Below are 25573 nucleotides of genomic sequence, written 5' to 3' on the forward strand. Positions count from 1 at the left end.
AAGGACAAAACATATGATATCGAAATAGACCTGTGCATTAGTGTGAATGCAGCCACCGTCTATGATGTCATCAGTAATAATCAAACGGCAATAATGCTGAGGAAAAAAAGGAAAAATCCTCAGCTATTGTCTGAAAAGATTCGGACACTTGAACACTTATTTTAAAATAAATAATAATTGTTTAAAAAAATAAAGTTAATTTTGAGCCAAATAAATTTGATATAAAATTTATATGAAAATATAGCTATGTACAGTAATATTGAAAACTGAGAATGTGATGCAAAGTGATATTGAGTTGATAATGATAATCGTAATCTGTAAACTTTTGGGACACTTAAAGAACACTTATTTTAAATAAGTAATTGTTTAAAAAATAGCCTGCTGTGCTTGTATAATAATAAAACTTAATTTTAAGTTAATTTTGCACAAAAAAAAAAAGAACTTGAGATAAAAATGATATGAAAATGTAGCCATGTGCAGTAATATTGAAAACTGGGAATGTGACACATTGATATTGAGTTGATAATGATAATTGAATTTTGAAGATTCACACCCCTACTTTTAGGATGGCAGTACTGACATACAGAGATTCCAACTATAAACAAAAAGAAAAACTGTATATCAAGAATTGTTTTGGAATCAGATCATTACTCCCTGAATTGGATCAGATCATGAAGTGCCTGAAGGTTCCCACCCCTAATAGATGTACAGGGATGTTTGACAACATTGTGATGCATCGTTAACCATAATCAAATCGAATTGTGGGCCTCTTAATTGTAATCAAATCGAATCGCGAGATACCCATAGACTCCTACCTCTAATATATATATATATATATATATATATATATATATATATATATATATATATATACACGCACGCGCGCATACATAAATACATGCATATATATTAGTTTATATTAGTAATACTTTTTAGTTTAGTTGAGTATATTTGTAAGATAATATAGAAATATACATAATATTTGAGACCTTTTAGTACTTCAGTTTTACTATTTTTAAGCATTTCATCTAATATTTATATTTCACTTGATTTCAGTTTTATTTCAATCCGCATAAATTATTTAGATGATAATAGCTTTATCAAAACCGTTTCTTCTGGAGAATCTAGAGACTTTCTTTCATGAATGTGCGAAAGACAAGTTAATGTCAAGATTTCCTTTGAATAATGACTTAAATTTGTCTGTTCATCGATTGTGCGACTTTGAAAACAGTCCACATGTCATATGAATAATTTTCATATTTTTATGCTGCTTTTGTTTCCTTTTGAATCTTAAAAACTAAGTAATAGTCCCTAGTCAGTTGAACTTCATTGAAAAGAGCGACCAGCACAGTCTTCAAACCATCATCTTTAGTGTTTCACAGAAGAAATGAAGTCCTATGGGTTTGGTACAACATTTAAGTCACCTAATTTGTGAGTGAACTATCCCTTTAAGAAAAATATTGTAATGGTGAGTGGACATGGATATAACAATGTTAGTTTATACCTGTTGGCAAAATAAACAGCCATGGGGTGGGTTGCCCTCAGCTCGGGGGAGCTTTTGTTTTGGTCGCTGGTAAATTATTGCAATAGCCGTAGCATGGCAACCCCTAGCACTGTCTCAAAAGACACAGCAGCTCGATGGGGCAAGACCGATGACCCGCTCACAGTGGGAGGCATCACTCCTCTCGGCTGGACCGGAGCAGCAGATGCTGGGCATGAATATTTCAGGCATTTCAGGCATACTCACTGCACAACAATTAGCATGAACCAGATGTGGAGGGCTAAAATATTCACTAGCTGTGTAAGCGGAGGTAGCAGGTTACACACCCTTGCAACGTCTTGTGAGATAGATACATGTGGGTGAACAGGATTGTATTTTATTTATTTTTTTACTATTGCTGAAGCATTTTGGTTATTACTGTCTTGTAATTGTCTCAGCTTGGTGCCCAAGAAGTGTGGACGGGCTGACTGATGCTTTGTGCACAAAAAAATGTGCACAAAGCATTCTTTGGCTTTATGAGGCAAAATGTGCATTGTTTGTGGCATCAGTTCAGTAGATGTGTTTGTGAATGGAAGTAGGTTCATAAGTTATATATAGCTTCAGATTTACTCTCACCTTAAACAAACACAAGTTTGGTTGGTCACACTGATATGTCAGTTAAACAGTGTCTTCCTGTCTGAGTGGAAAGTTTAGAGTCAGTCATTGCAATGTTTTGATGCCTTAATTATAGTTATCTCTACATCTGAACTAATGGATAAGTGCAACTATTGATGAATAAACATACTAATATTTAAATTATTTTATTTATTATTGACGTCATTAAGTTTTAATATTTATTTCTTTATTTATTTTAGTAGCAGTAGTAATACATTAGCTTTGATGCAATAATAATAATAATTTATTTATAATTTATAATTATAATTTATAATTATTTATTAATTATTCTGAATGTATAACTACTATTAGTATTACTAATACTAAGAATAATTGTCATGGTTGTACAATAGATGCAGCATAATATTAATAACAGTAATAGTTATACCGTTATTATTCTAATGGAAAATTGCCCAATTATGGTGTGAAAAGTTAACTTAATATTTCAAAAATGTACATTTTGTGTGAAATGAAATCTATTTTTGAATGCGTTTCTGCTTCTGCTTCCCTCTCACTCTCCATATCTCTGCAGACGGAGATCGCCAAGCGGCTGAACGTGATTTGTGCCCAGCTCATTCCATTCCTGTCACAGGAGGTGAGATGAGACCAACACACACTCAGTCCCACAGCTGCACATCATGAGACTCACACATGCCACACTGCGTTCAGATGGTCTGTGATTGATAATTCACTCACTTGTGCGCACACACACACACACACATACACACACACATATATAATATCGCTCTTTCTGTTTCTCACACACATGCAATCCATTTTTTTTCTCTCTCTCTTTCTCTCATATTTCCTCACATTCTCACATAGTCTCTCATTCAGATGCCTCTGGGAAGCCTATTGTTATTCTTGTAAACCCACTTCCACAAAAACACTTACAGTTTGCCCAAAGCTTTTCCTGACAGAAGAAAAACAACTTACCTTCCTTTTTTAAGTGTGTGTATTCATACAAAATGCAGCCCTGTGTGTGTGTGTGTGTGTGTGTGTGTGTGTGTGTGAGCATACATGCTTCGAAACGCACAGTACACCAAGACACTCTGGGGTGGCCATCTGCCTTGTGTTGTTGCTTGTTTGTTTATCATTGACGGCCATTTTCTGACCTCCGTCCACAGCACCAGCAGCAGGTGGTCCAGGCCATGGAGCGCGCCAAACAGGTGACTATGGGGGAGTTGAATGCATCGATAGGGGTACGTGGACTCCCCCCTCTGCCTCCCACAGTGTGTACTTCCATCTTTTCATCCCTTTTATTTAACACTTTCCTCTTGAGTTGTCATTGCGGTTTTCTTTTGTTGGATTCAGTTTGGTTCTATGTTTGAAAGCGCTTTTGTAACTAGGCTACGGATGTGCAAAACCCCATATTTTTTAAATCGACTAGTCATTTGGATAAAAACTAGTGGACTTTTGTTAAGGATGTGTTATATAATTGGGTTCTCCTGCCCGCAATTGGATACATTTTTAGGGGGTGTTAACGTAAGACACATTTCTGTGTTTGGCTAGACAGAATGGGAAAAAATGTATAAAATATTAAATTAGACATAAGCCATCCAGAACATGGCAGGATGCTCAAACTATGTGAGATGTAATGCAAAAGATGATATCATTGCAAATCTGTTGCCTGCATGTCGTACCACATCCATATGCTGTTATTTTCCCATTGGAGCACAAAAAGAGACATTTGCATTATTTGCACTGCACTTTTCCATACAACGATAAAAAGCAGCGCTCACTGCGACCTTGTCTGTCTTTTTAAGAGACAATAGCTGGCTTTCCATTACAAATTTTGAAAACGTGAACATTTATTTCGTGTTCTGTGCTTTGGCGTTGGTTATGTTTGAAAGTGTGCAAAATAACTCTTTCATAACTAGGCTATGGGATATGTTTGAATATTTTTTTTATTTTTATTTGGCCTAACAACTGGTCAACTTATCCATGTTAAGGATGCACAATATAATTAGACTAGCTCTCTGTACCTCAGTCGGATACATCTTTTAAGGTTTGTACATGAGTCACATTTCTGTGTTCATCTTGACAGAACTGGGAGAAGTTAGTAATTTTTTTTACTTAACACACCAAGGCATTTTTTTTTTGCTAATTCTTCACACTGCAGCTTTCCATTCAACAATAAAAACCAAACAGAGTTCATAGTGACCTGATCTGTTATTCTTTTAAGTGCCTGCATCTTCAAAAGGGCAAAAAAGGTCCTTTCAACTTGTGCGCTGTTTGCAAAGGCTTCAAACGTTTTTTTTTTTTCAAAAGCTTGTTTTTTAAATTCATGAAAACTGCATCAGCATTATTCCCGACCAAAAACGGTATTGAATTTTCTTTATCTAGTAATGCAACATTATGTTTGTATCTGTATGCAAATTTTGACACATGGGAAGATAATCGGTAAATGACGACTTTCGTATTCTTTCTCGCACATAAACTGTCCTATTGCTTCAGACGACAGCTGCTATGTTTTTGGAGTGTTTGGACAAAGAAACGTTGTGTGGAAAAATGGACAGTGCAAAATAATAAAAAAAATAACAGCATACGGGTTTGGAACAACTATCTTTTGTCTTTAGCACCCAGTAGCATGAGGTGTGAGTGGAGACTAGTTGAGTGTGTCTGGCCACCAGTTGACATTTAGCTGTGAAGCATTTACAGTTCTTCACATATGATTTGCTGTATTTTTATTCACTTTGGTGTGTTGCATTTTGATTTATCTCATGGCAGTCATCAGCTTCAAATTATTTTAATCATTTTATTTTGGGGTGATTATTAGTGAATGCTGCAGCAACGTTGTTCCCCGAACCCATCCGGTCGAGCAGCTCGACTCCAGTGTGATGGACTCCCTCACTCCCGGGACACTGGGATTCATTCCCTTTGTAACTTTGGTTCAGATCCAAGTCTTAACTGTGTTGTATGTTTTTTCTCTCTCTATCCCTTCCCTGTCATCTCTCTCTCCTCCTCATGCTCTCTTCATTTCCTCTGGCTATCTGTTTCTTCACTCCACTTCCATCTCGGCCTCTGTGCCACTCTCTTTTATCTCCCACACTGTCCATCTTTTTTTTCCCTCTCTATCTGAACCCCCCCCTGCTTCATCCCTCCATCATCCTCTTCCTCTCGTTCCCTCTAGCAACAGCTGCAGGCCCAGCACCTTTCCCAGCATGCTGCCCAGGGGCTGGCCATGGCCCCTCATCCCTCCGGCCTGCCTCACCCGGGACTGGCTCTGGGGGGCGGCTCTGGGCTGCTGGCCCTTTCCGGGGCCCTCGGGGCCCAGCTGGCCTCTAAAGATGAGCGAGCCCATTTGGAGGCTGTGGCAGCCGCAGCCGCAGCCGAACACCACAGAGGTATAGCGAATAAAGTCATACTGACGAATCACTTGACTGGTTTATTAACACCAGGCACAGAACTATCAAGTGCAGTTATAATGGTGCAATGTTTTAATCAGTGGGATTACAATGAATGCGTAACCGGATCCATCTTTTATAGCAAGCAGAGGCCAAATGTTGTCAAATTAATGTCTGTATGTGCTTGATGAAGCAGAGTGTCAAATACATTATCTAGCTCTGTTAGTTTGAAACTGTACCAGTCTGGTTTTCACAGTCAGTCAAAAGTACATGTAAATGCATGCATGTATTATAGTTATAACGTCTCACTCTTTCTCTTTTTACCTGTATGTACTCATTAATCTACAAATGCGAAGTGTTCAATTTTAGTACATTACTCTTTAGGGCTACTAACAAATTTTCAGATAAAAAAAAAACTTTAAAATGTGATAAAAATAAATAAATAATAATAAAAAACTCTAGGTGTGCTGCATTTGTAGGATTGCACAATTTGGCCAAAATATTTTTTATTTTTTGTCAATTTAGCTAAATAATAATAGTAATTAATAGTAGTATTTTAATATAAATAATAAAAAATAGAGAGATTATTAGTATTATATGTCAATGAAAAATAAAACCATAAAAACTACTAATGAGCATCTTGTTTAGAGTCGCGCCACTTTTTTCGCTAATCACATTGAGACATATTGTGATTTTAGTTTTATTTTGATAAATCTTGCATCTTAATTACTAATCCCATAATTTTTTGTTAAATACGATTTATGAATCCTCTGGCTTGTTGTGGCGATGTTTTCTAAAATTTAGTGAAAAGTGTTCAGACCATAGTCGCGGTTTACATTCGTCACTTTAGTGTATCGTGAAATTATCTTTCTGTTGGTTAATCCACCAACTTGAACATGAGCGAAGTTTGTGTGGGGAGCTTTTTTTGGCTCTAACATAAAGATTATTTCATATGAATAATGTCTATAGATCACCCACAAAAATTTGCTGAACAGCGATAAAAGTGTGACCGCACCTTAACAATTTAGACTTAAAGATTAGCATATCATAGACCAGACTTAAGTGATCTCCTAAAAAGATGCTGGCAATTGCATTGCACTAATCACATTTTCTTTATAAGACTTAAACTCTACCCTGAAATGTTCGTCTTTGAAATCTGTCAGCTCATGTATCATCAATGAAACATGAAAGAGTGGGAACTGAAGGAAATATGCTTTTGTTATTATTAGCGGTGTGCTAATTGTTTTGTCTGGTGGAGGGGTGAGTTTTGTCTAACTGCCATAGTCACATTGTTTGTTTTTTGGTTTGTTTTGACTGGCTGCGGGGACGTTTACCTGCCCTTCCCATGATCCCCACAGACCGTGAACCTGGACCAGTGAGTATCAGTAGTATCCGTCCGTTTTCTCTCTCAGTCTCTTTCTAGTTGAGCTCCTCTCAGTGCAGACTGTCATGCATTAGGCGTCTCTATCGCCTGTGGGTCCAGCAGTTATGGAGCTGATTTGATTTATCCCTCGTCTCCTACATCATTATCTCTTTCTTTCCGCTCACACACACACACACACTTGCACGCACATCCTCTGCCTCTCTCTCCGCCGTTCTCCCTTTCCCCTCTCATTTTCTCATCTTCCTCTTCCAGAGTTCACTTTCTAACGGAGACAAAGGCAGGCCTTCAGACTACCTCAGCAATGGAAAAAAGAGAAAGGCAGATGAGAAGGAGTTTATGACCGACTACGTAAGTGTTAAATCGGTTTCATCCTTTTATTGATCATCCACACGATCTTTATCTGATTTAAGCATATGTAGGGAGTAAATAAAGAGTCGCTAAACTCTGAAGCATTTTTTCTTATTCAGGGCAGCGACGCGGAGAAGAGCGATGACAATTTGGTCGTTGACGAGGTCGGTTTACATTAAAGAAGGAACTTAAAAACGAGGCTGACCGTGTTTTCTCCTGATTAATCCATCATGTGCATCGTGTTCCCTCAGGACCCTTCTTCTCCAAGGAGTGTGCAGTCGTACTCCTCCAGAGAGAACGGATTAGATAAACTCCCTCCTTCCCGTAAGGAGCCTCTGCCCCAGGCCAGTCCGACCTCGCTGGCTTCCTCCAGCAGTGCTGCTTCCCCTTCACGCAGCAAGGAGCCTCCACCGGTACACACTTAAAAACACACACAAACATGTCTGTTTGATGTTAAACGAAAGCATTTCTCATTTAACAAACATGTTCCTTCCCCTCCCCCAAACTAAAGTCTCTCAATGCCCTTCAAAACACATCCCTCGCCTTGCTTGTGCTAGAATCACAAAGAGTGACCGTTCCCACTCAAGTTTTTCCCAGTTCTTTTTCATTGAATATATACCTTGCTTGAATAGTTAATGTGTGTAAATGCCTTCCAGAGAGAGAAGTCCAGCACTCCAGGGATGAAGCCTGGCACGCCCATGTCCCAGGAGGGGTCCACCCCTGGCCCTAGCGTTCCTCCGCAGTTCCGCCCCGTTCCTGGGAAGCCAGGCATTGACCCTCTTGGTAAGATCCTGTTATCCTGATAGTCCTAGTCTGTAGTGACTGAATGACTTGAGTGTTTCGTTCAGCCTGGTTTGAATGTCATTATTGAAGGTTGATGGCTAGTCAGCCAGCAGAGGGCAGTAGTGGTCTTCCTGTTTCTGAGAGGTAGTCTTGTTTTAATTGTATCATCTTGCTGAGCTTGTGTCCTTGGAGGCTGTGTAATTGTTAAAGCATTCTTGAGAATCATATAAATGGGGTCAAAGACATGACACTGTTGTTTTTTTTTTGTCAGGATCTTTTAATTTATTCTAAAATTAAAAACGAAGTTTATACATACAGTGACTTGAACGCACCTTCTGTCATGCACACGTTTTTAATTTCTGAATGAAAACTTTTAATATTTTTAAGGGCACAAGTCCAAATGTAGGTATGGTCTAACTGTCTTGATATCATAAAGAAGAAGAAAAAAAATCCTCAATGAAAAAATTTAATTCTGGATAACCTTAAGTAGTTTGGGATAATGTTAAATGCTAAAAAAAAAAAAAAACTACTTTAGTTTGGAATAATCTATTTATTTCTCAAAAATGTTTGGCATAATCTTATTACTCAAAAAAAAAAATACAAAAATGGCAGTTTGGCATAACTGTTGTATTATATAAAAAATGCATTTAATACTTAGCAACATTCTTTTATTATTTGTTTTTTAAAACAAGCAAACAATGAAGCAATTTTTTAAAAATGTAAATATTTGACAGTGTTTTGTCTGCTAAGTCAAAGTCATGTGGTAAATAATAGAAATGTTCATGATACTACTAAAATGTTTTAACAATGAAAAATAAATATTTAAAAACTTCTTTACAAAATAAATGTATACTAATTCTAGATAATGAAGAAATCTTTCAAATTTTTCTCAATAAATTTATTTATAATATACTTCAGCATTGAGAAGGAACCTTGTCTGTCTTTTCTGCTTGTCTGTTTCTTAAGTTTTATTCCTGTAAACTCTTTCTTAACCTCTATTTCTGGATTTCTTAGCGTTAGGTCTGAGGAACCCATTGGCGGTGCAGGGCGCGTACCCCCCCGGTGCATTTGGCCTTCCTCCCCCAGGAGTTAACGGAGAGTTGGCTGGAGCCGCAGGATACGGTGGCGGTCTCCACCTCGTCTCTCCTCAGATGAACGGCTCAGCTGCTGTCGCCGCTGCTGCAGCCGCCGCTGGGTACGGACGCTCACCTGTGGTAAGGACAAAACACTGAGATGGTTACATTAACCCTCGGCCTTTATGCTTCAGTCTCTTTAAATTTTTGCTCTCTTGCTTTTGAAGGTGGGCTACGAGTCTCCTCACCCCCATATGAGGGTACCAGGGTTACCTGCTAGTCTGCAGTCGGCAGCTTCTGGAAAGCCGTAAGTTTCCAATGACAGTTCCTCTCGACGTCAGATGGACTCCATAGTCCAATCTGTCTTAAACCTAAATCCTAATAATAAGACTTTCACACCCCCAGTGCTTACTCGTTCCACGTGAGCGCAGATGGTCAAATGCAGCCGGTGCCCTTCCCTCCTGACGCCCTCCTGGGGCCTGGCATCCCACGTCACGCCCGTCAGATCCACACCCTCAGTCACGGAGAGGTGGTGTGTGCGGTGACCATCAGCACCTCCACGCGTCACGTCTACACCGGCGGGAAAGGCTGCGTCAAAGTGTGGGACATCAGCCAACCGGGCAGCAAGAGTCCAATGGCCCAACTGGACTGTTTGGTGAGATCTGCGTCACGTTAAACTCTTCTTGTAGTTGGTACTCGTCGTCCTATTTGGACTAAATAAAGTCTATTCTTTCGTTCAATCAGAATCGAGACAATTATATCCGGTCATGCAAGCTCCTTCCAGATGGGCGGACTCTGATAGTCGGGGGCGAGGCCAGCACGCTGTCAATCTGGGACTTGGCCACGCCCACTCCGCGCATCAAAGCCGAATTGACGTCCTCGGCTCCGGCCTGCTACGCTCTGGCCATCAGTCCCGACAACAAGGTCTGCTTCTCCTGCTGCAGCGACGGAAACATCGTGGTCTGGGACCTGCACAACCAGACGCTCGTCAGGTATCTACAGACTCCTGCTGGTGAGAGAGACCACGTTCATCTTCCTGAAGTCATGTGATGTCCTTGTGTCGCCCTCTATAGGCAGTTCCAAGGTCACACAGATGGAGCCAGTTGTATCGATATTTCCAACGATGGGACCAAACTGTGGACAGGGGGTCTGGACAACACCGTGCGCTGCTGGGACCTGAGAGAGGGTCGACAGCTGCAGCAGCATGACTTCACCTCACAGGTACTGCAGCTCAGAGGAAACACAGGAAATGTAGTTGTATATTTGTCAATTTGAAGAGTTTTCATGCATCTCAAGCTAGGTCCACATTTATCAGAATAAATTGAAAAATGCATCTTTTTCTGTCTAGTGTTTTGACCTTCTGTCCACATTGAGATGGAAACAGGTTTTTGAAGACATTCTCAAGTGGATACATTTGAAAGCTGTTTTCATGTGATCGTGTCTGATGCATTGTGCTTCTGTTCACTTTCATAGTGTTGCTAAAGATAAATGTTACATTGTACTACATAGTATGTTCTATGCAGTGTGCATTGTGTAGTACGAGTTTAATCCGAACATACGATATCCACAGTGTTGTCATTGTCATGTCGACCTACCAGCGTCAGGTGATTTAAGCATTTTCAGACGTGTCAGTATAGATGTGCAGCTTTTGGAAAATGCTTAAACACTAGTGTTGATGGAGAACATTTTGAAACAATTATGGATTAATGTGGACATAGCATCAGCGCTTGAAGACAGGATCATGAAGTTCAGAATGAGAATGAATTGTTTGTTTTTAGCATGAAATAATGTATTTTTTTTTGCTCTCAGATCTTTTCTCTGGGTTACTGTCCTACGGGCGAGTGGCTTGCAGTGGGGATGGAGAGCAGTAATGTAGAAGTGCTGCACGTCTCCAAACCAGACAAATACCAGCTGCACCTTCACGAAAGCTGCGTTCTCTCGCTCAAGTTTGCCTACTGCGGTACGTTTGTTTTTGTTTTCCGCTTAAAAAATACCTTGTTTTTAGTTAGCATTATAGAAAAACGCGGCTGTTTAATTGAAGGGCTGTGCCTAAAATCTTACTTTTACTATTGCAGGTAAATGGTTTGTTAGCACAGGCAAAGATAATCTACTGAATGCGTGGCGAACACCATATGGATCAAGCATATTCCAGGTAATGGTTTTATAATGGTGTCTGTTGACTATAAATACCACAGTATTAAGTAACTAACTAGAGATAGTGACACTACTAACCTTAATACATTAAGTAAGCTTTCAAATGCTGCAGCTTTTCCAGCAACAAGCTACTTTTTCTGAAAATTAGGGCTGAATTCTGATCATAGCAGCCAAGCAAACTGACAAATTTTTGCAAATTACATCATTCATATGGTTGGTAAAAAACTACCTACTTTAAAAAAAAAATATTGTGCAATGAATGCTTCTTTTACTATTTTTTACTTCATCTATTCAAGTTAGCTTGTAGCTTAGCTAACTGCTTTTTAAAAGGTAGCTTAAACTATGAAAAAAATCTACTCGGAATAGCTTTCTGATCGTTTATTGTGATAGCAAAATTTAACTGATAATTTAAAATGCCATTTTTGTCACTATGATGGAGACTTTTATTATGACATTGGCACAATGAGACAAAAAAAAATAAAAAAATTGAGTAGGCTCTTTCTGTTTGGCCTATTTTTCAGAATACATGAGACAAACACTGATCAGCACTGCTTTCTAACACCTGATTAAACTGAGTAACTTAATTGTTTTTGTCCCTAGTCTAAGGAATCGTCGTCTGTCCTCAGCTGTGACATTTCCCCTGATGACCAGTTCATTGTCACTGGCTCAGGAGATAAGAAGGCTACTGTGTATGAAGTCATTTACTAAACTGAATGTGTTTGGAAAATCATTCATAAAATGAGAAAACCTGATTGGATGGAGGAGACTACATTCATCATTATTTTGCCTTGAACTTGGGAGACAAAAGGTGTGGCATGGACGTCAATATGGACTCTGAGACAGTGGTATGTCTGTACTTTTTGACTCCAGGATCGGATGGTGGATCCTCAGAACTGACCTTGTTGTTTTTTTTAATGCTGTGAGGAAAGCTGGTAGACTAGCTTCAAAAACATGGAATTTCTCCAAAGACCTCCTCTTTTCTTCTTCTATCTTTGTCTTTTTTTTTCTTTTTTTTTTAAATAAGATGAAACCTCTGTAGTGAATATAATAGTAAAAGAAATCTTATTTTTTTAGCCTTCGGAATTTTCACAGAAATGGACAGTTATGGAGCCACAGTGTATGAATGACGAGACTTAAAGGACTGACCTATGACTTCTTCGTCGATAATTTTCTTAAAAGCTGACCTGATCTTGACTCTGTGTTATGATTGTATGGATTATGTATAAGATGATGGACTATGATATAGGACAAGGCTCTGGATTTTAGTGTGTCATCGACTTCAGGGAAACGGCTATAAAGACACTCAGTAAACATCCTATCACGTGAATACTGTATGTTGGAGCATGTTGAAAATTATTTTGACTTTGGTCGCAAACTTGGTATGTATGAACTGTAAATAAAGCTCTTTAAAAGCCAAAAGATGCATAATGTTGGGTAGTTGCATTAATTTATAGTTTAAAATTTCTGTTGAAATGGAAGAAATAACTTTTTTAAATTTTTTTTTACTTTGCATTATGTAGATAAATACAAAAGTTTGAATAAAATTTAAATTCAAAAAGTAAAGTTTAAGAATTATGTATTATGCAGACCCAAAAACTTATGTAAATTTAATGTCATTTTTAAAATAAGACATTTAAATGTGTACAAGAATGTGAATGCATTAAATTAGTTAATTATAACTGATCTTATATTTGTCACTGAGATGATTTAGTGTACTAAAATGTAACTGAGGGGAAGTTGTGGCCTAATGGTTAGAGATTCTGACTTGTAATCCAAAGGTTGTGAGTTCGAGTCTCGGGCTGGTGATGTACAGTGAATGTACAGTGCTCTCTCAACCTTCAATACCACGACTGAGTTGCCCTTGAGCAAGGCACCGAACCCCTGGGTGTTTCAGCATAAATGGCTGCCCACTGCTCTGTGTGTGTGTGTGTGTGCGCGCGCGTGCATGCGTGTGCGCACGAGCGCACTTTGGATGGATTAAATGCTGAGAATGAATTCTGAGTATGGGTCACCATACTTGGCTGTATGTCACTTTCACTATTACAATTTACACTTAATACAGTTATTAGTTTTTTTATTGAAAACAATTCTACATAGGTAAATAAAATTTGTATTAGCATGAGATGGTATTTTATATACATTTTAATTATTGTTTGATATTCGTGAGAAGTGGTTAAATAATTCAACAACTTCAAAACATGAACACAAGTTTAATTTGTCAATGTACACGTCTTTTACATCACATGGGAAGTGCTACAGGGATATCACAGCGATGCCTTCGAAAAAGTTCCTTGGCTTTCAAGAGAGAGCGTCTTTAACAAAATCGTGACGGTGAACATTTTTCTCAGTATACAAACAATGCGTTATATAAGGATAGATAGATACAGATATTAAGATAGCATAATGTCAAAGACAGTTCGTGCAGCAGAGCCGGTCTGTCTTGAAACGGACAAATGCCACTGTTTGCAGGCAGCCATATTTTCAGCTATTCGAAAAAGAAAAAATAAACACTGCACTTTCTGCATAATAAACAGACTGATCAAAACACTATAGTTACACTGCTTACTATTGCCATACAAAAGAGAAAGAACCTGATACAATTTCTTCTGTTCACAAACAAAAATGGTTTGACTAATTCAACCATTTTCTGAGTGCTGAGAAAAGCTTTATAGATCAAAAGAAGAATGAACAAAACTGTAATAATAAAAAAAAAAAATCTGTTCCCAGCAGGATGTTTTGTGCATGTGATAGATGAATCCTGTAGTGTCTCTCCTTGAACAATCCTGGTCCGGTTGGCAACCACAGCTCTTCTTATTTATGGTGTGCATCAAGGCTCTGTGATAGGACCTCTCAAGCATTTCTCTCATTTACCTTGTGAAAATGTACATTCAGGGATGTCAATTAATAAAAAATGCATTTAATTGCATGACATCCCTTATCAATTATTTGCGGATACTAATATTGCAATATTTGCAATCCTCAAATTAAAATAATCTTATCTTTATAAAGACTACTGCATTCCATTCCATGCTGTGTTGATTAATTACATGATTTCTTTTTTGGAACCTATTTTTGTAATTAGTTGTACTGCGTTAAACATCACATTACTTCATAAGTTTTAATAATTCTTACAATATTTGATGAAAGACCATATACCAGTTTTGAATATTTAGGTATTTGCCTCATCTTACTGAAGTAGAACAATCATGAAAAGATTTCCCCATGCAAAGCTAAAAGATAATTAATAACATGAAAATGAGCATTAAACCACAAATGAGCACAACATCTGTATGATAATCCACAGGAATTAAAACAGAACGGTCGTGGTTATGAATATTTGCCGCACGAATCCTGCATGATTTACCCTTGCTCCTCATTAGACACTGACTTGTGGAAGGAGGAAATTAAATGCAGGTTGGAGAATTCGACTGGGATTTGCCACATGAATGTCTAATTGGGTTGGATAGGCGAGTGGAGAATTGTTTGTACGCCCATATCATGTTCATCCGGAGATGCTTCAACGTGAGCCAGGAGCCTCCAAACTCTTTTCTCTTTGGAGGGAAGATGCTGTGCTCGCTTTATGGAGAGAGTTAGCGACTAATGAAATGATTGGTTTTGGTGTTTCTGTAAGTAGAAGCTCCCTAAATACCTGCTGTCTGTGGGGCTTCCTTTTTTAGCTTGGAGACGGTTCTAATTAAAACCTCCCCACTTACTCACTATGTTCGTAATGGAATACTAGCCTACTGCATACTACACAGTATATACTGTGTACTACAAACTATTAAAAAAATATCTGAAAGCATAGGATGTAAAATGAGAACAGTAGGATGTTAATATATATTTATATATACGCTACGCTACATTGGACCAAAAATGTAAATCAACAAAGTGATCAGCTCTTGCCAAATTAAATGTGCAACAAAGTTGTTGTCCAATAATGTTACAAAAAATGTCTTGCTAATTAATCTTCCATTAGTGTTAAAGTCATGAAGTTACAGAAGCAGCAACTAGTATTTTTTTTCTGTATTGTGATAATTTAAAAGAAAAAAAATGTATTACTTGCGATAAAATTTGGTAAAAAGAAGCATGCAGTGCTGGGTAGATTACTTACAAATTGCAGACAAATTACTGATTACAGATTATGATGAAAATTGTAGTTAGGAGTGTAATCTAGGTTACTTATTTTAGTTAATATATTATGACTACTTTTTATGAAACTTAAAAAAAATGTTTTTGTACAATTTGCTGCCATTGCATGCATAATATGTAATCAAGTAATCTTTAAAGTAACTCTAATCTGATTTTGTGAGCATTTTAAAATATAATTTAATCAAATTATGAGTAATTCATTTTTTGGAATCTGATTAAGTAATCCAGATTACATGTAATCAGTACTGTGCACAGTATACCTATAACATAAATAGTATGAATAGTATGGTAGTATGCCATTCTGAACAAAACTTTCTATTTCTCAAATGGTTTGTGAAGGGACTGCAAATAGAAGAGCTATGGCTGCCCGCCATACCATCCATGGTTGTTTCATACTTGGCGCTGTATGTTCATCCATCCATCTGTCCATCTTTGTGTTCAATACACCACCTCGTACACCGTGGCTTTCTTATCCCCAGAACCAGTTACAATATATTTGTCGTCTGGGGACACGTCACAGCTCAGGACGGATGAGGACTCCTTTGACTGGAGAGAGAGTGAGAGACAAAATGAGACATTTTCGCAAATACCGATGAGATCCAGCTAAATCTCACTGTCAAATAGAGGCGTGCAGTGATTTTCGAATCTGCAACAACAACTGTCTCATTTTAAAACAAGCTTTGTTCTTTCTCCATCGCATCTTTATTGCATTTCCTGTCAGTGCACAGCTGCTCTGTTATTCTGAAATGTAAATAGTGTAGCAGCATTTAAAGGTTTAGGACATTTAAAGACATATCTAAGGAAGAAATAAAGTCATATGGGTTTGGAACAAACCTGGAAAATACTGGCTCCATACGGCGTCCTCCATGCATTAAGCAGATTGTCCTTTCCTGTGCTTACAAACCACTTCCCTGGAATACACACAAAGAAAATGAATATTATAGCATTTAGCATTTATGTTAAATAGGCATAAATAATGAAGGCCCATAGGAATACATGGGCAAATTCAACGAGTGGCATATACATCTCCATAGTGACTCGTACCGCAGTAGGCAAACTTGAGCGAGAGAACGCAGCTTTCGTGAAGGTGCAGCTGGTATTTGTCTGGTTTGGAGACGTGCAGCACTTCTACATTACTGCTCTCCATCCCCACTGCAAGCCACTCGCCCGTAGGACAGTAACCCAGAGAAAAGATCTGCGCACACAAATGAACACTTCAACCAAAGATCCAATGCATAAAAATGTGCCTGCAGACAGAAAAATGGATGCCAAGTACCTTTAGTCCATAAAAGTTTTATATATATATATATGCAGTACCTGTGAGGTGAAGTCATGCTGCTGCAGCTGTCGACCCTCTCTCAGGTCCCAGCAGCGCACGGTGTTGTCCAGACCCCCTGTCCACAGTTTGGTCCCGTCGTTGGAAATATCGATACAACTGGCTCCATCTGTGTGACCTTGGAACTGCCTATAGAGGGCGACACAAGGACATCACATGACTTCAGGAAGATGAACGTGGTCTCTCTCACCAGCAGGAGTCTGTAGATACCTGACGAGCGTCTGGTTGTGCAGGTCCCAGACCACGATGTTTCCGTCGCTGCAGCAGGAGAAGCAGACCTTGTTGTCGGGACTGATGGCCAGAGCGTAGCAGGCCGGAGCCGAGGACGTCAATTCGGCTTTGATGCGCGGAGTGGGCGTGGCCAAGTCCCAGATTGACAGCGTGCTGGCCTCGCCCCCGACTATCAGAGTCCGCCCATCTGGAAGAATCTTACATGATCTGATGTAGTTGTCTCGATTCTGATTGAACGAAAGGGAAAACACTGATTTAATCCAAGTCACCGTTTTCAAGTCAAGTCACTATTATTTTTATAGCGCTTTTTACAATGCAGATTGTGTCAAGGCAGCTTCAATATTAAACATGAAATAGTGTGCCGTTTGTCTCTTGCCAGACCCCAACTAACTAACCCAACTAGGACGACGAGTACCAACTACAAGAAGAGTTTAACTTGAGTCATATCTCACCAAACAGTCCAGTTGGGCCATTGGACTCTTGCTGCCCGGTTGGCTGATGTCCCACACTTTGACGCAGCCTTTCCCGCCGGTGTAGACGTGACGCGTGGAGGTGCTGATGGTCACCGCACACACCACCTCTCCGTGACTGAGGGTGTGGATCTGACGGGCGTGACGTGGGATGCCAGGCCCCAGGAGGGCGTCAGGAGGGAAGGGCACCGGCTGCATTTGACCATCTGCGCTCACGTGGAACGAGTAAGCACTGGGGGTGTGAATAAGGTAGACATTAAAGTGATAGATAGTGAATGCAAAAAAAGGAAAGCTGCTGAACACAAAAGACATTTTGAAGAGTGCAATGAAAGTAAACTTTGGACCCCATTGGCTTTCACTGTATTGACAACAATTTTCTAAGGGTCAGTTAGAGGGTGAAAATGATCATGAAAGCTAAATTATGACTGATTTTGGTGCAATAAACCATAGCATTATAAATGGACTTGAGGGACAAAAATTAAATGGTAAAAGGACTTGTTTAAAATAAGAATAGGAGCTGATTCGAACCTTAAGTACTCAAGCAGTTTGACAACATAATTATGAAAAGTTGCTTGTTTGTGAATGCGTCAGTGGGCGCAGCAATAATTTGCCGTCTTAAGGATGTTTGCCTGAATTCAAGTGTTTTTCTCGCCTTAGCTGTCAGCGGGGGACTTGATGGAGGATTGTATTACAGCCACGGCAAACAAAAGCGCTAACAGTCGATACGCTGGCCATCGCTGTGTAACTCCATCCAAAAACCAAGGGAGGTAAAAGAAAGAGGAGTAACTCACGGCTTGCCACCAGAGGAGCCAGGCAGAGAGGAGGACAGCCCTGAGGGCCTAAGATGTGAACGAGATTCATACGCTACCTGTGGAGGAGAGTATTCAAGCATCAAAATGGTTTCGCGTAAACTCCTGTCAATTGTAAGAGATTCAGAAACACAGTCACCATAGGGCTGCGTGTGTAGGCACTGGCTGCAGCACTGATTTGGGGCGAGAGGGTGAGCGAGCCTCCGTAGCCGCCCGGGCTGGCCAGCTCTCCGTTAAGCCCAGCGTGGGACACCACCCCAAAGTGAGCCGGGTAAGAACCGGGCGTCATGGACAAGGGACTCCGCAGAGCTACAGGACACACAATTAAACAATTATTTGTAGTGACTTGTAGCGCGTGTTCTCTGTAAACACAAACAGACAATGTCTTACCCAGAGGGTCTGCCGAGGAGGAAGGTTTGTTGACCAGGCGTAAACAGGAAGTGCTGGGCCCCGGTGGACCAGGGGTGAGGGGGTCATGATGAGAGGGAGAGGAATTGCCTGATTTAGAGGAGGGCGACTGAGATTTGTCTGTCTGCCAACAGAACCAAAAGTCAGATGTTACAATGTTGAATATATAGCAACACTAATATAGATCCGCAGTAAATTTGTAGTATCCTCAAAAAAGATTTTGCTCTGCCCCACATCAGATTTCAATGAAACCCATTAAATAAAATTCTACAAAATTTTCAGAATGTTGACAATTTGTTAAACTGATATTCCATGTATTATTATAGTACAAATAAGAATAATAAATAATAATACAATTAATTTAAAAATATTATTATTAAAAATACGAAACATTTGTTATTTAATTTATTTAACTTTTAAATCATTTATATACAATTTAGTTTATGACAAATGTATATAAATGTATATAAAAATATGCATTCATATAATAACACTTATAATATTTATAATAATAATAATAATAATAAATGTTTTTTAAATTTAATTTATATTTTAATTTCTATTATATCCCTAAATAACTTGCACATATAACTTAATTTAATCAAATGCAATCCTAGAAACAAATATAAAACTTTTGATTATTTAATCAATATTCAATACATTATATTAAAAATAAGTATTAAAAAAATGAAAACAAAATATTTAATAATAATAAAATATTTAAAAACTTTATTTAATTGATAGAAAATAAATTGATCAGTAACTACTAACCAACACTGTGTCCCAAACTAGACCTTACATTAGATGAAATCTGCAAATAAAGCTTAAAATCATTTTATTATTATTGTTTACATTTTTTATATCTATACAATAGCAACAAAACACACACACACACACATATACACATACACGCACACACAACCTAAGCAATATGTGTAATTAAAAAAAGATCAACAACTTCTAGGCTCTATTTTGCATGTTTATGAAAAGTGCAACATATATTTTAAATTAAAGACAAAAAAAGTATTTGGACATGTCCTGGTTGTCAAACAGTAGTGAAGCATGACGATAGTGAATGAGACATAATGTGGTACATTAGGTGTCTGAGAAGAGTGGTTGTACTTGTGCCGTGTCCTTATTTTTGCCAGGGGGTGGGCTGTGTGGGGGGGAGGCCGGAGGGGGGCTAGGGGATCCTGGGAGCTCTTTCCTCAGGGTCGGGGCTCGATCCAAACCATTCCCACGTGGAGACAGAGGGCCACTGCCTACAGGAGAGGATGGATCCTGAAAACACAGAGTCAAAGAGTTAAGGAGAACAAGAGCATGAAGACATTTAGCTTTCGTCCGGATGTGTCAATTTTAGATGGTTAGTAGGGTTTGCTCAAAATAATAGTGATCTTTGTTATCCTGGAACTAAACTGAACAACGTCTGATCTATTCACTTATATGTTTCATTATGCCATCCGCGTTTACTCGGTAGAAAATGACAAAACAGGATATTGCAAGATATTGCAGGAATGTTTTTGTTTAATGTTTTTAAATGTGTTAATTATGCAGCAGGGTCACTTAATGATTATAAAAGCACAGCGCAGTGCTCACCGACTCCAGACGCTCTGCAGCAGAAAACAATCCTGATTCGCCTGTGATATTATCAGCAATTACCGAATGAATGCAGTTTAATAAATATGAGTGATGTTCAATATTCGTGCAGTAATTGAGAAACAGAGCTGTAACGTTTTACCTTGAAAAGGATGATAATTACACAGAAATCATAGCAATAATAATGAATGGAAGTTTATTTTGTTTTCAGGATGAAATGCATTTGTTGGTACTGTTCTACAATCAAATACAAATATGTCATTAAGATTAAAGTCAGTGAAAGACTTCCACAATGCTAGGGTGCTGTGGGTGTTTCTGTGCGGCCTAAAGTCTTTATTGTATTCTGATCTCCAGTTATGGATTGCGTTGATATTCACAGGCGAAAAGAAGGTTATTGCATTTTGATTAATGCATATGAAGATAATGTATTTTTACAACAATATGCTGAATGAATGAACTGATGAATTAGGCACAATAAGACCAGGATCATGTATTAAGAAAGTAAACTGTGTCAATTTTGAAGCATAACAAAACAAAAAAACAACATTAGTAGAATAACAAAAAACAACAACAAGTAAACTGACAAACAACCAAAGCAAAACAAAAACAGCATTTGTAGAATAATAAAAAAACTGAATACAAAACAAAATAAAAAAAACTAAAACACTGACAAACAACCAAACCAAACAAATGTAAAAAAAAAGAAAAGAAAAAGAAAGAAAAAAAATACTATTTGAAAAAAAACAAAAACAAATATTCGAAACATATGAAATAAAATGTACAAATCAATCAAATCACTATTAAAATATCATCATCATAAGAAGATATGAACCATAATTTTCAAACATAGCAATAAACATTATATATATATATTAAACTCAGTTATTGTATATATTCACTCTTGTTTACCACAATGTCTTCATCTTTATTTGGGGTCTTTTATAAGCAGTTCTTAATTGTATTGTAAATGGTAAATAAAATAGAGTTGAATTACATTTTTCTATTAATGATGATTGAGTTAGATTAGTGAGTGCAGACTTTCACCAATGTTAACTTAACAGTGCTGGTGAACTGACCTCATTTGAGACATCAACTACAAGATTGTCCTCGCTCTTGTCTCCGTCACTGTCCTGAAACACAACAGACAGGAGAAGGACGCTGTTAGACCACACACACACACACACACACACACACACACACACACACACACACACACACACACACACACACATATATATATAGCCCTATGGGATATTTATCAGGTACACACATGTACAATATTGCAGTGTCCTTTTTCTGCTCCCCCTCCCTTTGTGTCTGATTTCACCAATCACCCCCCACCCCCCCATCGCTCTCACACAGCTCACACTCATCTCACTCTCCTCTTTCACCCATCTCTGGGAATCAGGGGGTGACAACGTACTTAGTTGCCATGGCAACTGGGCTTTGATGTGATCATGGCCTGATGTTCCTATTGCCATCACCCTAAAGTGACATCATCCCCCTAATTACACCCGCATGGACGGTCACATCCGACTCTTCCCTACATGTGTGTTTGATAAATGAGACACCTGATGCGCAGATGAGCTTTATGAACTATAATAAACAATCAATAAATAAAACAAATATACATTAGGCATAAGTTTTTATATTCATATAAATGTAACAATAATATAGAAAAAACATAATGTATGCGGATATATAATATATATGTATTTTATATTTAAATGGTACAAGAATTATATAATGTAATTTTATATAATTTCATATTGCTAAAATAGAATATTTAATATAATAAAATAATAATTGTTTTTATTATGTAATAATTATACATATCGATATCATTTAATATACATTTATTAACTATATTTAAAATGATAATTATTATTATTATTTAATATACAATTTTATTTCAATTATATTTATTTATAATTATATAATTATACATTTATATAATATAAATGCATATATTTTTATATTACTAAAATAAAATTTTATTATTAAAGTATTTTATATATATACACAATAATTGTGTCAATATTCATTTTATTTAAAAACAGGCACACTAATATTATTTATTATACAATTATTTAAAATTAAAATTAATCATATCACATAATATAATATATACAATTATCTTAATTGCATTTTGCGAAAAAATGTGGAAACATACCATATTAGGATAAAATTACTTCCAATAAACACAATAAATGCTGCAATAAAAAAAATATCTATAATAGTTATAAAATATATAAGGAATAAATGTACAAAAATTCAAATCACGTTTTATACTAGAATTTGGACAACAATACAAATGTTGCAAACATTATAATCAGATGTCAATAAAAGTGCATGCTGACTAAGACTAAATTAAATTAAATTAAATTAAATTTGACTGGAATAAAATAACATTAGGGCTGTCAGTAGGGCTGTGCAAAAAATCGAATATGATTTTCATGCACATCTCATCAGTAAAGACACTCCTGTAATTAGAAGTATATCTCCAGCACGTGCATCAGATCAGGGTTGCCAGGTTTTTACAACAAATCCTGCCCAGTTGCTTCTCAAAAAAAAGTGTGAGTGAAAAGTGAAAGTGAAAACTAGTCCAAAACTAGACCAATCGCGTTTCCAGGAGGTTCCCCGATGAAAATTGCTTCCTGGGGTTAAAATAATTTTTTTTTGGAAGGGTTGCCTTGGTAAAATTCGCATTTTAGGGGCTAAATATCACGTTATTGGTATTGGGGTTGCTTCAAACCTTGGACATGAAAAACAATCGCAGACTTGGCAACACTGGTTCAGGTGGAGCGGCAGTTACTACACAGAGTCGTAGTCTACCGACAACTAACACAAAATCGTTTTCAAAATCGACAAAGAATCGCCTGCGATTTTAACGTCGATTTTGTGTAGATTGTCAGTGAATTACGGCTCGGTGTAGTAAATGCCAACCTGTGTTGCCAAGTCTGAGGTTGTTTTTCATGTCCGCAGGTCGAAGCAACCCCAATACAAATAACGTGATATTTAGCCCCTAAAATGCGAATTTTTACCAAGGCAACCCTGCTATAAAACGTATATTTTAACCCCGGGAAGCAATTTTTATCGTGGAACCACCTATAAGCGCGATTGGGCTAGTTTTGGACTAGTTTTGAGAAGCAACTGGGCAGGATTTGTTGTAAAAACCTGGCAACCCTGATCTGAACGCACGTGCTGGAGATATACTTCTAATTACAGGAGAGTCTTTACTGATGAGATGTGCATGAAAATCGCATTCGATTTTTTGCACAGCCCTAGCTGTCAGTTTAACACTCTCATTCAGTTTATCTGGGGACTTGGACAAGTATGATGTCATCCTCATGTGACAGAACCTACGTAGTGAGACGGGAGGACGTCTTTTTCATCACATCGTCTCCGTTTGGCATCGCTGCTGGCCTGTGAGGGATAAACCCCTGATGGACCCTGACGGTCCTCCGCTGCTTGACTGTCAGTTGACGACACTGATTTACTCTGTAGAAACAAGAAACACAGCGTAAACACACGCACAGTCTCATTGCCAACAAAACGCTAAGGTTGTGCAAAGTTCACCGAACAGTTCATTGTTCTGAGGCCATACGATCGCTTTGTGTCGGAAGTCAATAACATCAAATGTCATCGTTCCCTCGAGTGTAACCAAACGTCATGATGTCAAATCCATGAAATAAAGGTAAAATTGTAAAGGTAAATTTGGTATTAGGTCATTAAGAAAGGTCACTGTACATGAGGGTGAGTAAATGATGGCAATTTTTATTTATGAGTGATTTTTTTCCTTTAAAGCTGAATCCTGCACTTTTTTTCTGCAATGAAAAATACTGAATACTGAACTGGCCCCCAAACATTTGGTCACCATCCAGTGTCAACTGTCTATTTCTCAACTTTCATCATTATGAGGAGTACAGCAAAACCGGTCTCAAATCAGTGACTTCAAACACTTCGTTTTCTGCAACGGTGCAGTTTTATGAGCCAAACAGGAAGTGCACTGGACTGAGATGAGAAAAAAGCACACAAAGAAGCCCAGTTCTCTCAAACAAACCTGTTTTCTCCTAAATCTCTCTCTCTTTTCACTCCCCCTTGCTCAGACCTTTCCTTGACTCCCTCATTTTCTTCCTCTACAGTCAACAACAAGAAATCATCTCCAAGAACTTGGCTGTTATGACTCTTTCTCCTCTGAATAGTTCCTATGCAAGCCCAGTTCGATGGAAGCCAGTTTATGCCATAAAAAAATAAAACAATTTTATCCCACAATTCGGTATTATTATTATTTTAGTCTTGTCTGTGCAAGTTTAGTCCTATGGAAACATGTTTATGGCATGTTAAAAAACCTAAACCTTCTTAATAAAACAAATAAACAAATATTTTAAATGATAAAAAAGAAGTAATAAAAAATTTGAAAATGTAATTGCGACTTATATCAAGATTGTGAGATAAAACTTTGCAATTATCTTTTTGTTTATTTTTAAGAAATAAGTCAGAATTCTGAGTTTATATTTCACAATAATTGTGTGTTCGTTACTTTTAAACAAATTGCCCGAAAAAAAATTCAAAAATAGTTTATTTTTTTTATCCTTACTACACAAAAAGCCTATTTTCCATTAAAAGGACAAAATACACTAGTTTTATATGATTTTCATGCTACATTACAAATCTTCTGAAGCTATATTCTAGTTTTTTAAGACTTCTTTTCAGTGATTGTTTTTAAAAAACATATTTCCCTCTGCAACCTAAAAAAATCATACAGGTTTTGAATAACATAAGGATGAGTAAAGGAACAGAACTTACATAAATATCTGTTTAAACGAACGGCAAAACTTTTAAACAGACAGTACATCAAAAACTCAATTGCTTATTTTTCCTTTTTTTATCTCCTAAAGGCATATTATAGTTTCTAAATAGTTACTCCCTGAATATATGTGACCTTTCGTAGCTGACTGAAGTCATAAAGGTTTTGAACGACATGATGGTAAGTAAAAGAGCTAGCAAGAATCTTTTTAGCATGGACTGTTCCTTTAAGTCTAACTACTGTATGATTCACCAAATGACTGAGAATAATGACTTGTTATATCAAAAGTACAGAATGAACACTTTTCCTCAGCGCTAATGGCAGAGGGCAGGAACAGTGCTGTTTAGAGAGTCCTGAAAGGTTGGTCGGATTTCATAATACTTCTCTTTAAAGTTGTTTATCAAAGACGGTGGGGTGGAGGCACACATATACACATACAAACACACAGGTTTGATACTCACCCTGCTGGGTGCACCCTCTGGGAGCCGAGGAGAGAGAGAAACAGAAAGAGAAGGACGGG

The 25573-nt window shown here is 37.7% G+C and overlaps 2 protein-coding genes across 6 annotated transcripts in view; one reads left to right on the forward strand and one right to left on the reverse strand.

Moving 5' to 3' along the window:
- tle2a (TLE family member 2, transcriptional corepressor a) overlaps positions 1–12663 on the forward strand; it is a 31610-nt gene extending 18947 nt beyond the window's left edge. Inside the window, exons 5-20 of one of the 4 annotated variants that reach the window (XM_059569585.1) lie at positions 2688–2750; positions 3283–3387; positions 5289–5504; positions 6818–6877; positions 7139–7234; positions 7354–7398; positions 7486–7647; positions 7891–8017; positions 9032–9231; positions 9318–9397; positions 9496–9745; positions 9835–10082; positions 10164–10311; positions 10900–11050; positions 11166–11242; positions 11845–12663. In XM_059569585.1, the coding sequence (XP_059425568.1) occupies positions 2688–2750; positions 3283–3387; positions 5289–5504; positions 6818–6877; positions 7139–7234; positions 7354–7398; positions 7486–7647; positions 7891–8017; positions 9032–9231; positions 9318–9397; positions 9496–9745; positions 9835–10082; positions 10164–10311; positions 10900–11050; positions 11166–11242; positions 11845–11952 (2136 nt within the window). In that variant the 3' untranslated portion in view covers positions 11953–12663. The remainder of the gene's footprint in view (positions 1–2687; positions 2751–3282; positions 3388–5288; positions 5505–6817; positions 6878–7138; positions 7235–7353; positions 7399–7485; positions 7648–7890; positions 8018–9031; positions 9232–9317; positions 9398–9495; positions 9746–9834; positions 10083–10163; positions 10312–10899; positions 11051–11165; positions 11243–11844) is intronic. The other 3 variants (XM_059569582.1, XM_059569583.1, XM_059569584.1) reach the window with 3 other exon arrangements.
- Positions 12664–15169: 2506 nt separating this feature from the next.
- tle2b (TLE family member 2, transcriptional corepressor b) overlaps positions 15170–25573 on the reverse strand; it is a 39621-nt gene continuing 29217 nt past the window's right edge. For both annotated transcript variants that reach the window (XM_059569587.1, XM_059569586.1), the window contains exons 8-20: positions 25515–25531; positions 23610–23744; positions 21320–21373; positions 19770–19928; positions 18630–18771; positions 18379–18548; positions 18222–18298; positions 17413–17662; positions 16940–17187; positions 16711–16858; positions 16438–16588; positions 16228–16304; positions 15170–15939 (exon numbers count right to left, since the gene is read on the reverse strand). In XM_059569587.1, the coding sequence (XP_059425570.1) occupies positions 15832–15939; positions 16228–16304; positions 16438–16588; positions 16711–16858; positions 16940–17187; positions 17413–17662; positions 18222–18298; positions 18379–18548; positions 18630–18771; positions 19770–19928; positions 21320–21373; positions 23610–23744; positions 25515–25531 (1736 nt within the window). In that variant the 3' untranslated portion in view covers positions 15170–15831. The remainder of the gene's footprint in view (positions 15940–16227; positions 16305–16437; positions 16589–16710; positions 16859–16939; positions 17188–17412; positions 17663–18221; positions 18299–18378; positions 18549–18629; positions 18772–19769; positions 19929–21319; positions 21374–23609; positions 23745–25514; positions 25532–25573) is intronic.

This window comes from Carassius carassius, chromosome 16, assembly GCF_963082965.1.
Source record: "Carassius carassius chromosome 16, fCarCar2.1, whole genome shotgun sequence".
Lineage (NCBI taxonomy): Eukaryota > Metazoa > Chordata > Actinopteri > Cypriniformes > Cyprinidae > Carassius > Carassius carassius.